We start from the raw sequence: 12670 nt of genomic DNA on the forward strand, positions 1-12670 counted from the left end.
GTGTCTGTGCCTGGGGATCCGTGCTAAATCCAGTTAAGAAGCCAGCAGGTTGCTGGGCACTCTTCCTTTACAGGGCACAGCTATTATTAACCTTTAGGAGCAGAAAGGTTTGGGGCAGGATGAAAAAAGGCAAGATATACAGTTCTGCTTTTACGTATTGAGCCCACTGTCTTTAGCTTGTGTGCCCTTCTTGTCAAGTTGATTCTAGAAAGTTCTTCATTCATATACTTTTTCATATGCGTCAGTAGTTCCCAAAGCCTTACCTTGTTTCTGGGAAGCTGACTGATTATGGTGATGAATCTGTAACCCTTGAAGAAATACTTTACTTGCAATGTTTTTGCTGCAAGAATGATTCTGACAAATAATCCATATATTTTATTCTTTGAATTGGAAATGAAATGACACCACTACCACCACCACACTTGGATCTCTATCACAACCCTTTATATTTGGCAACTTAAGATCTCAGTATAAGCCACATTCCTTTTACTCCAGATACTAGGCTTACAGGAAGCGGGCTGCTGTTGCAAAGTGGAGCATTTAAGAGAACCACAGAAGTAAGAAAAACTGAATCCACATTATCAACTAAAAAGCCAAACTTTTATTATTAAGGGGGAAAGGAGAGAGTGGAAAAAAGAGAGAGACCTACAGAACTCTCTAGGTTTTACCTTCTATTTGTTATATTTATTAGTGCTGTGAAGACTGAAGACATGAGTTGCATCAAGGACTTGGGGGCTTACTTGATTATGCACTCCCAGTGTGCCATTTTAGAAGTAAAGCCAAAGCAAGTTTCTTTCCTATTAGGTTTCCACTGGGAGTCTGGTATTTATTCACGATTTGGGAAGTATATCTCTGGGAACCTCTGATCATTTCAGAAAAAGAATTCTGATTTACACTATACAGTAGGCATTGAAACCATGATACAAAATTTATTTCATGCTAGAAGTATTTTGCATAACATTGTGCATGCATTTTAACTCAGAAGTTCTAAATTGCATACAATGCCATTGTCTTGATTCTTAAACTCTGAGACAAGTTTATACTTGAGTAATTTCCTGATTTGTATATGTAAGTCCCAGGTTGTTGCTGTTTTTCTTTTCTTTTTTTTCTTTTAAAAAAATCATACTGCTGAATATATGATCCATTTGTCATGAGGGGTCTTCACATTGGGTCTATACACCAATAAAGTACAACATAACCAGAGCTGGAAAATTAATCTAGACCATCAGGCCCAAGAGTTTGGTCCCATGTTTCACAAGCATGCCAACAAAAACAGACAGGAAAAAAGGTTGTTTGTACATTTTACACAATTCTACTTGAATGAAAAGTTCTTGATTTTTCACGTCAGCGTGATGAATTTATGAAGGCATGGTCAATATGACCGCCCAATTGCACTTTTAAAACCATTCACTCTTTTTATCTTGTATACAAAAAGAAGCAATCCATAGCAAAGGAATGTCGGGTTTTAAAACATTTTACAGTTTGGCTACAACGACGTATGTAAAAGTAAAGAGCTTTGAAAGAAAATATATCACTTTGTCTTTCCCCGCCCCACCCCTTTAAAATTACTCATACAGTTGCAGGGTTGTTTTTGTTTTGTTTTTCATGCAATTCATGCTATGGAACAACAACAACAAAAATGTCTACCATTTGTTACATTTTGGCCATAGAAAAAGCCTGCAAATCTACTTTATATCTCTGAAACCACATAGAATCATCCTGCAAACTTGCATGGAGTGAGATTACATTTGTCCAAATGAGGAGGTCTTCTATGCCCGCACAGTTTCACCCAGACGTTTATAAGCCATCATTGTCCATCTGGTTCTCTCCATGTCAAGTCACTTTGACTGCCTCTGTTGGCATATATTTAGCAATGACAGGCCTTTCTTTGCAAAGATCTGCATGTAAAGAATATAATCAATACTTGAGCTTCTCTCCTGTGCTTTTCAAACCAAGCTGGGCGTTTAAAAGGAAGGAGGGCTAAGGTAGAAAGAGCTACATGCAGAGGCAGCCAGATTTCTTCTCCACCAGTACTTTTTTTTCCCATGCAGCCAGCCAGCCAGCTAGAGACCTCTCTACAGTGTATCTTATTGCTTTCAACATAGAATAGGCGCCCATGCAAAGTTTCATCCTACTGCGTGTGTTTTGCTCAAACTCCTGCAGGGTTCCTATGGCTCAAAAATATCCTGAGAAAAGCAAAATCTTCAATCGTTGGCAAGTTTCAGCATTGCACTATATGCCTAATCCATTCCATAAGAGCCATTGGATCAACCATTAGCTAAGAAAAGCACATACTAGCATGGTGCACCATTAGAGAAAACGACATGGTGCATCCACCTTATTGTCTTATGTACCGATATCATGCAGTGTTATGGCCCACCAAGCTACTAATGCCCACCTAGTGTCATCTCAGCACTACTTATCAAGGATAAGAGTCAATGTAAGAGTTACTAACACAAGTAGTAACACCATCCCCATGAGATGCTACTGAGAGACATGACATCTTCAAATATCATCATCATCTGCTTAGATGTGACACCACATCAGCTAATTAGAAAAAAAATGCTTTTCCCCCCTTTCTTTTTTAGTGTTAGGATTATGATTATTTAGACCATTCTCTGCTACTGATCCATGCTACAAAATGGATGGGATGGGAGACCAAGAATGTCTCATTGAGCCAGGAGAACTGTAGGGTGCAGGCTTTGAGGATAATCCTACTGCTTTTCCACTTATGCCAGCTATGCTGTTAAGGCTCTGTGACATTTCATAACCTTTGTTTAAAAGAAAAAAATGCAAAAAATAATAATACAGCATTGGATCAACAACAGAATGGTCAACAAAGTAACCGGATCAGTAGCATCCTCATGCTTTGACATGCTGAGAGTAGTATCCCTTGCAACATGGCCATGCCAGAAACAGTCAGAAAATGGTGAAGAGAGAAAAAAAAATCCTTTGCCTTGGATGGATACCCTCTACTATAATATAAGCAGTGTCATAAAGCAGCTGGGATAAATAAACAGCAGTGTTTTTCTATGTGATCCTACTGAACTCCTTACATCACATTTTATGAAGGACAGGGCCCCTCAAAAATGTCTTTATCACGCAACACCCCTCCACCAGCACCAAAAATCAAAAGCATTTATTCTGTTGCTCTAGAGATACTACTCTGTTCGTTTAACAGCATTTTTGCATGCACTTGTTTCCCTTTCCCCTCTCTGCTAGTTTTTAGACATGCACAAAACAGCTCAGCAAGTTATAGACACAGTTACACAATCTATGAAATGAAATTCAGTTGAAAGAAACACTTAAGATGTTCTCTACAGATATATATATATATATATTTCCAAACAGGCCAACAATATGCTGACATTTATACTTCTTTAGCCAGCTGGCCTTACTTTCAGTCAACAGGCAGAGCCTGGTTCCTGTTGAGGTGCATCATGGGAACTGCATATTTTTCATCCCCAAAGAGGTGCCATTTTGCAGCTGCCTCACAATGCACTGAAGCAAGAACCAACAAAAGGCTCCAGTTGAATGAAAATGGCCAATGCCTATCCAATACAGAATCAGATATAAAACACTTTGCTACAAAGGTAAATTTTAGCAGAGATACTTTCACATGAAAGTACATTGATTCTACTATATCTTATCATTAATAAGCTTTAAAATTATAATTCTGTATGCTCTATTTCTACAACTGACATTCAGTCTAGACTTCTTTTCTTTTACCAACAAGCAATGCATCCTGCAGTTTCTGTAGAGTCCTATCTTGTGCCATGGATTACACCCTACAGCCTTTGCAGGTTCTTAATATGCAGTGTTACAATCTATGGCCACAACAATCCAAAACAGTTGGCTGGGGTGGGGGAGAGAGGCGTCACCCCAAACTCAGCATGAGCAAGGGATGCCCCATTCTTTTTACTTATTTGGGAGCATACTGCAGAGCATTCAACAACTGCTCACATGAAGCTCCAAAGGCACACTGGAGCCTCTGTGCGCATGCTAGAATTACCAGACTGGGGCATTTGTATACCACACTGAAGTTAGACATGGATTTCAATGACGTTTTACTTTTCTATATCGGCACTTGTTAATCTCATAGGATGAGTTTTACATTATTTCTATGTTTGTTGTCATTTATTTAGCAGCTTAAATAAGCCATGATCTGCTGTGTGTGTGTGTGTGTGTGTGTGTGTGTGTGTGTGTGTGTAATTGCTCTTGTTTTTATTTCAGTAATGGGTGCAGTTGATACTGTCATAAAAGTTGGGCCAAAATATCCAGGGAGACTGGCAACAGGCCATACTAACAAAGCTACCAATGGCAAATACAAATTAATTTGGTTGGTGGTGGCCCTTCCATTGAGTTATGAGGCTCCTTGTTCTAGAATTTTATCTTAAGTGCCATGTGAAGACAGAGGTGGCCCAATGATTGTTTTGATATGCCTGATCTTTCCAAATAGCTGCTGTCCATTGACTACTCCAATAGATGAGTCTCCCACATATCTTGGTGAGCAGCTAGAATAGATACAGATACTGCAGATGACTGTCTACTGGCACTTCATGAGATAAGCAAACATGGAAGACGAATCTGCTTAATGTAGTAGTGTTCACGATGCAGCCTTCAGTGCCCCCTTAACTCTGTGATTCCCAAACTGAGGTCCTGGAACCCTTATGGGCACATGGGCACTTGTCAGGAGAAATGTAAACAAAAAAAATGTTTTAATGGTGACCACTGTCATTGTATTCCATTTGTGAAGGCCTGGGATTCCCACAAGTGACCTTCAAATGAAGATTCTCAGAACCTCCAAAATTCTATTGCACATGTTTGTAACTCCTCCGTACAGGAAAGGAGGATAGAGAAGGAACAGGTGGCAGAAGCTAAAGGAGTGCCAAAGCATTTTGTGGCAGTAAAAGAGCTGGTACTGTATTGGCAAGAATAGTGTGGAAGGAAGCTGAGGTGGAGCCACATGAGGGCTGGTGCAGGCGCAGGTTGGATTTACATGATAGGTGACATTAACTGCAGAGGGTATACAGATTAAAAAGTTTGGGGACCACTGTTCCTAACCCAGATGTACTGATTAACTGAATATCTAAAACAAACGTACTACTTGTATTTCTTAAAACTATGCTGCTATCTGTGAGATCATAGGACCTCATCTACATACCCTTTCTTATTCCTCCATCAGGCGGGCAGGGATATTCCCCGGTTGATAAGAGGAAGCAAGGTCCATATCTCTCCCGAGTGCCAGAACGGGTAAATGGCAGGCCCTCCTCGGGTGACATAGCCTGGTCTATGTGGGGACAGTCTTCATTTGCCAGCGCCGCCTTGGCCACCTCCCCATTCAGTTTCGAATCTTCAAACATATAAGCAGAAGGCTATTGAAACACTAAGAATGGTTTTATTGGAATGAGATTTGTCAGTAGGGTTCAACAGCTACGTGGAGATATAAAAAAAGGCAAAAAAGAAAAAAGTCGCACATTTGTCCTAGGTACATTGCTGGTGTGCAGTGCACCCAAATTATTAATATTATTGTTATTATTTAAAGGAAAAAAGGGAAAACAGAATGTTAGCTCGTTAGAAACAGGGTAGCATTAGCTCCTACCTCTGAGCAAAAGTCTGCAATTAGAAATGTGATTATGTTTAGCATGACGTAAGTTGGCACCCAAATTATATATTTCTCATGAAATGTCCTTGATCTCACAGCATTTTGAAAATTGGCACTGATGATTCTTCTTTATGTGGCTTTTGAGAACATTCTAGCTTTGCTGATTTATACCTTTCATAATGCATGTCATGGGAAAGAATCCTTGCATAAGTTGCTTCTGATTTGTTTTCCATTTTGGTAAACACAAAATGGTGGCACACATTTTAGACAGACAAACACAGGACGCAATGGAAATGTGACAGCAGAACATGGATTCTTTATGATAGAATCCATTTGCTGAAGTTGTCTTCAATGACATACTGTTTCCCCACCACCACCCCTTTTCAACAGTGGCACAGGATGCCATGTATCTCAGGGTAAACAAGCGGCAGATGGGATTTGAAAGCAAATGCACATTGCAAATGATAAAGATGGCATGTTTAAATGTGTGCACGACAATCCACATGTTTCTGTAAGAGAAGACATTTTTTCTCTGTGTGACTCGCTTCACAATCTCAAAACAATTTAAAGTGCCCTTCAAACATTTTAAAGTGCAGATTGGAACATTGAGAATATACTCGAAATATGGCACAGTTCAGTGGGGACGTTTTGGCCAAGTAGGAATCACCACGCATAAAAGTAACCCTTTCAAAGGAGGTAATATATATTTCTTTGGAGTGACACAGCACAGATGGGTGCGGTATTCAGTCCCTTGGTTGCACAATGCTTATTACATGAAGCATGCTGGATGGGCATGGCAGATGAACCAGCAAAGTTTTAAATGATCATATATTTGGCTCTCATGATGGATCTTAACACTCGTTCAGACTTGTTCAAGGCAACTAATAGTCTTCATTAACTCACACAGTGTGATGAATACAACTAATCCAGTGGGATAAAGAGACCATGCAGAGATATTAGATCCTAAATATTTAGCTAACCATTCTGTCTCTTCAGATTTTGAAGGGCACGATGCATATAAACAGTACCAGAAGGTTTCCTTCTAACTCTGCTCCCCCCGCTTCTCACACAACACAATTTATAATGGTTCAGTGACAAAGGGCAGCTCTGAATCCTCCGTTTGGCACTTGTGGAGTACGTGGAATGGGTGGGGAGAAGAGCTGGTGCTTTTTATGGTTTTAAATTTTGTATATTTGTTTTTAATGTTCACTGTTTTAATCTTTGTAAACCGCCCGGAGAGCTTCGGCTATGGGTGGTATATAAATGTAATAAATAAAAATAAATAAAATAACTTGAGGAAGTACTGCTGCTCTTTGCGTTCTCAGAATGCAACACCAGACATACTGACTGCACTGCCCATATTGGGAAAGCAATTGAATGGGGAAGTTGGAGGACTAATAAAGTATTAACTAATTGCAGACATGTAACCATCATTGTGACCATCATGAAGACAGACCACAGCATTCACATGGGTCTCCATTTTCTGTCCTTCATGCAAAGCATTATCCTTTCCCAAAGGAACTCTTGTTTTTAAAGGCATGGTGATAATTATCTTTATAAATACATGAGACATTCAGGCTCCTGATCCTAATGGCTTGCATGTAACTGGCTTTTCTACATACAGGATCCTATAGTCTCCATGCTGACTTGCTTGCACCAAAAGTAATGCGGTCAAAAATGTTCATTTTGTTGTTGTTATTGTTGTCCTCAGACTGAAAAGTGGCTCTTGGATTTTGGGAAAACCTGGTTCTTCAGAAAGTTATCTTCATACTTAATAAGCATCTAGTGCGCCTTATGACCCTGTCAAATACCAAAATGTAATGGATACTTCTGAACTCTCTACAAAAGTCAATCAAATACTCAAGGAACACATCATCCAGTATTCTACCACAGATGAAGCTTACTACAGTTAAAACACAGTGCTAGGGGAGAACAACAAAGTGGTAATTCATTGATGTGGGCAAACCTAATGAGCTTCCACCCACATGTTGGAAGTGTATGTGTACGGGTGTGGGTGTGTATGTGTGGGTGTTGCATGGAGGCATCATGCTTGTGCTCTCCCACCATCATGTTATTCTGGGATGCCTACATATAACATGTAGCGTGGCAATATATACAGATGATTCATTTAATCTTAGCAATCATGCTATGTCTAGAGAGGAGCTGCTCAGGGAAGCATGTGGACATCAATGTATCACTAGGAGTGCAACTGTGGTAAAATTATTCTTGCCACATAGGCAGATAAACAGCTCTCCTGTGACAAACCACCACTTGAATGGTGCTCTGTAGTCATCCTAATAATGTGAGCCAAGCATACTCTCTGAGGGGGTGGTGCTTCTCTTCTTCCCTGCAGAATAAAAGTGGGGTAAGGGAGTCCTGAAGGTAGGGAGGGGTATGTGTGTGTGTGTGTGTGTGTGTGTGTGTGTGTGTGTGTGTGTGTGTATAGAATGCTAACAGGAGACGGATATATGGTGAGAGTGGTAGTGGTAAAGTCCTATAAACATTTGTTTTCCCAGATGGCAGCATTTATTTCATGGTGCTAGGAAATAGCACATACTTTATTCAAGTAAAATTATAGAGAAGATGGGGTGCAGTGCTGTAGTCTAAAAATAGCATTCCCAACCTGTTGTCCACCAGATGTATTAGACTACAGCTCCCATTATCCCCACTGGCCATGATGGCTGAAGATGATAGGAGTTCCAGTCAATCACATCTGGAGGACACCAAGTTGAGGAAGACTGCTCTAAGACTTGCCATACCTAAGAGAACAAGTTCCAGAATTCCCTCCACCATCTTCATGTTCCAATTCTATCCTGATTTCCCAGTTCAGGTGAACTATGCTTTGTGCTTTCTCTCCAAACTCATGGTTTGAAATGGGTTTCCAATTTTGGTTTGGAGGGTACGAACAAGACATAATTTGCTGATTCAGATGTAATGGCAAACCATGGCTTGGCCTGAATCAGGATGCAATGTGCCAGGGACAGGGAAGAGGGACAGGGAGAAGGAGGAATTTCATGAGCTAGAGGATAAGCAATATCCACTGACCATATTGGGAAAGCAATTGAATGTGAAATCAAATTATTTCATGTGTGGATGTCACTGTTAGTTTCATTGCATTTAATTATATTACATTGTTTCTATTTACAAATGTTAGGATGGGGAGAAAACATTCTAAGGAAAAGGAACAATGGCCATTTCTCCATGCCTGTGCTTCAGAACTGTCTATTGCATGTTCTGATACTTGTGCAAAACAAAAGGTGCAGGGGCAAAATAGCAAAAATAATAGCACATTTTAGCTTTAAGCTCTTACTATCATTTATGCAATGTGGAAAATGTGCTATTTCTGGAGCATCCATTTGTACGCAACAATGGAGGCTCCAGATGAGGGCAGGCAGCCTCACAACTTTGCTGGGTGCTTGCTGGGCCACGGTGCTGTGAGCCCATTCATCCCTACTTCATCCCTCAATCTTTTAGAATGTGTGTGTGTGTGAGGGGTGGGGGGAGAAGCTGCATAAAGACAGGAAACCACCAAACTATTAGTGGGCAGGAAATGGGGGTAGTGCCAAAAGAACTGGTCGTGGCTTCCTGGGGAACCCCCAGTGGGCTGATTTGGGATCCCAGGAGGGCCAGATTTGGCCTACAGGCCTGAGGTTCTACACCCCTGTCTTATGCAATCCTATGCTTGTTTAGACAGATAAATTCCTATCATGCCTATCATGCCACCGGCAGCCATAACTGGTAGAGGCATGCTGGGAGTTGTAGGACTTTTTTTTCTATCTACACATGCATAGGATCACACCCTTAGCGTATTAACCTCTGTTTTGCAACATGAGATGCTAAATTATAGATGGAGGTTTCCTTTTAAATTTCTTCTTCTTCTTCTTCTTCTTCTTCTTCTTCTTCTTCTTCATCATCATCATCATCATCATGTTCTGTTTATCTGCCAATTGAGGGCAGGTTGTTTACCTTTCAATTTCAACATAGAAATACTAGTCTATTATGTAAATAGCTTAATTAGAAATAGTAAATTCAATCAAATCTTTATCTAGCTTTTATGAGTCTGCAATAGGATTCTGATGTATAATGTTTTCTGGCTGAGTTGTAAATACTTTTTTGGTTTCCCCCTATTTATGTGGTTATATATAATGGGGTTGGATACAGCCTAAGTTATTCATAGTTTCATCTCACTGATATCAATGAGGCTAAAATTAGTCATGACTGACTTGTACCATTGATTTGAACAGGACTAAAGCATGACTAATTTAATTGGGATCCAACCCAACATATTTTTTCTTCTCTTTATCCATTTAAAATAATGCTTTAAAATGTATGCTACTGGGGATTAAAGACATAAACCTAGGGCTTTTTTCATTGAGACTCAGCCACAAAACTACCTATCAATGGATGGTTCTTCCAAGATTTACTTAATAAAAAAACAAGAAAGAAAAAAGGTGTGCTTTCGGGCAGGCTCTCATTCAGAAAAATATCCTTTTGTCTTGCACACTAGGCCATGCTCATATATGGACATTGGGCATATATGTGTGCCAGAGCTTCAGAGGGATTCAGAAAGGCAGTGGTAGGCTTTCAAATGGTGATGACACATTCCAGTTCTAACTAAGCACACTTTCTTGGAAGTATCCTCCATTGAAAACAATGGGACCCACTTCCAAGTAAACATATTTAAAGATGGGGTACCAGCACATAAAGGCTACATTTATCAAATATTACAACAGAGAAGAATTATAGAGGACAATACAACAAACCACAGACAAGTAATGAAATGACAAGATGCCAGCTAGGAGAGGATGTGGATGATAGTACAGCTGGGAGAGTTAGAGGTTGACCAAAGCTATGGTGTGTAAGTGATTTTGAAACCAGGAGCAAAATTATCTTTCAGCCAATATGTTTTGGACATTTTCTGCTGGAGAGCAATGCAAATTAACTTGTTTTCCATGCAGATGGGACTAAAGAGAGCAACTTAGCCAGTTAGTGCCATGTCGCGTTAAGTACTTACTTTTTCTTTGGGCATTAATACCTTTTGCATCAGGTTTTGTGTGTCACAACCTCAATGGAGTTTACCTACAGTCTGTGACATCCCTTGTTGTTTTGGATTTAAAGAACTGTATTCTAATGTCCTTCTGTTGCCCAATATGGAGCTCAGGTTGATGGAAATTGAAGGAACACTTCAGAATATAAAATGTGAGAGTCTGTAACATATATAAGTTGCAAGCAACATATAGTAATTAAAAAAACAAACTGTGAGAAAGAGAAGAGAGAAAGAGAGAAACATGAAGAACATGTAAAAGGTTTCATTTGTTCCTACACAGCAATTGAATTGATTTGTAGCCATCCTGATGATTTTGTTTTACTGCAATATATTGTTTTTCCCCCAATTCAGCAGTATCTTTAAAAAATAAAAGCCTCACCATTGCTTTATTGTATATTTTAAAATGCACTTCGATGTCACCTTCATACTGATAGACTTTATGCTGGTAGAATTTAGCTTAGCATGCTAAACCCAGAGGCCCTTAAACCCAACCTACCTGTGAGTATTTACTCACCAATGTGTTGCACTGGATCCCTCCAGGAAGTGTAGCTCCCAAAAAAGGTACTTCAAGGAATAATCTCTCACAAACCTTATTGGCCAACGCTGTGACCTCTCTCCTAGACAATACCACCATTAGAGGCACTGTTTCTTGGAGTGAGGTGACATGTTGGTTTACTGACATCTGAAGACAAGGGGTTAAAATGAGATCATGTGAAGGTCAGGCAGTCTTTCTTTAACAGGTGACTGGAAAGGTTGAGTAGTGCAATCCTGAAAAAAGGTTGTTCCCGGAAGCACTTTCCTTCCAAAAAGTAACTCAGAACTAGAAGTGGTCTTGCAGTACTTATAGCCTCACTCACAGTGGTACTGTACCTATGAAATCAAACTAAAACCATAGTAGTTTCATAGTAGGATGCTATAGTCAAAGAACACGTCAGATAATCTGGAGAAATTGTCGTTTGCTACTTAATATAGCTGGGAGAGATAGGCATTGCAGAAGCTACATCTCTTATCCACCACTTCAGATCTTAAAGCAATACACTGACTTTAGTTTAGTGCTTAGATAATAAATATTACAATATGATGATCTGTAGATTATGAGATGTATGCCATTCATGGAGCAGGGATGAATGTGAAGGACTATGAGAGCAGGAATGGTTTTGTTTTATGAAAGCAACAAGTACAGAAAGTCTTTGGCTGAAGTTTATATCATGTATAGAAGAGTAAGAAAATGTACACTGAAATTATCCATATGCAACCCCATTTGTTTGTTGGTGTTTATGGCTGTGCAAGTTGTCCTTAATTTGCTCTGTATTATAGGACTAATGTAAAATGTCTTACTAGATCCAGGATTCAAACCATCAGTAGTTCAGTTTCCCATTATAAAAAGGGAAGAAATGCAAAAGTGTCTGGAAGGTTTGATTTTTAAAAGAACGGTTTAACTAGCTTACCCCTATTTTGTAAATTATTTTCTTGGCTTCACCCATAGCTAATAAAATTTTGTCAGACTCTGCAATTACTTCAACAGCGCTCATTTACGTTGGTGCAGAAGAAGATAAGTGAAGTTCAGAAAATCAGTATTGGCATCAAATGGCTTTGTGTCTTCTCATAAGATGGATGTGTAGTAGTTTATTTCGGTCACAAGACCAGCAAACATAAGATGGATGCTTCCTTGTTTTCCACCCACCCATCCTCATTAACACCTTAAGTCACTATAATATCACAGCTGTGGTGTTCTCCTTGCAGTAAAGATGTTTACAAGGTATCAGATTTTCTAGTTTTGATATGTTAGGGATCATAAAGGAAAAACCTCCATTCATTAACCACACCTGGTGTGTGTCATCTAGTAGGATATAAAAGCTCAAAGATTTTACATTACCTTTCATGTAAGCAGGACATTATGTTGTAGCCTGGAAGGCCAAAGTTTCAAGTTCTAGTGATAGATAATAGCTTGGCCATACAACTTTTCCTCTATTAAGGACTGAGCTATGGACTATATTGAAGGAGCTCCTGAAAGTTAG

General features: G+C 39.6%; 2 protein-coding genes across 4 annotated transcripts in view; one reads left to right on the forward strand and one right to left on the reverse strand.

Annotated features, from left to right (window-relative positions):
- The window catches only part of SERGEF (secretion regulating guanine nucleotide exchange factor), a 139209-nt gene extending 128692 nt beyond the window's left edge, over nt 1-10517 (forward strand). Inside the window, exon 12 of the mRNA XM_063117205.1 lies at nt 10172-10517. Within this exon, the coding sequence (XP_062973275.1) occupies nt 10172 (1 nt within the window). The 3' untranslated portion in view covers nt 10173-10517. The remainder of the gene's footprint in view (nt 1-10171) is intronic.
- The window catches only part of KCNC1 (potassium voltage-gated channel subfamily C member 1), a 129889-nt gene continuing 118372 nt past the window's right edge, over nt 1154-12670 (reverse strand). Inside the window, exons 3-5 of one of the 3 annotated variants that reach the window (XM_063117198.1) lie at nt 5165-5353; nt 2970-3003; nt 1829-1898 (exon numbers count right to left, since the gene is read on the reverse strand). In XM_063117198.1, the coding sequence (XP_062973268.1) occupies nt 2993-3003; nt 5165-5353 (200 nt within the window). In that variant the 3' untranslated portion in view covers nt 1829-1898; nt 2970-2992. Of the gene's footprint in view, nt 1899-2625; nt 2772-2969; nt 3004-5164; nt 5354-12670 lie in introns of those variants that run through there. The other 2 variants (XM_063117199.1, XM_063117200.1) reach the window with 2 other exon arrangements.

Source organism: Elgaria multicarinata, chromosome 2, assembly GCF_023053635.1.
Source record: "Elgaria multicarinata webbii isolate HBS135686 ecotype San Diego chromosome 2, rElgMul1.1.pri, whole genome shotgun sequence".
NCBI classification, from domain to species: domain Eukaryota; kingdom Metazoa; phylum Chordata; class Lepidosauria; order Squamata; family Anguidae; genus Elgaria; species Elgaria multicarinata.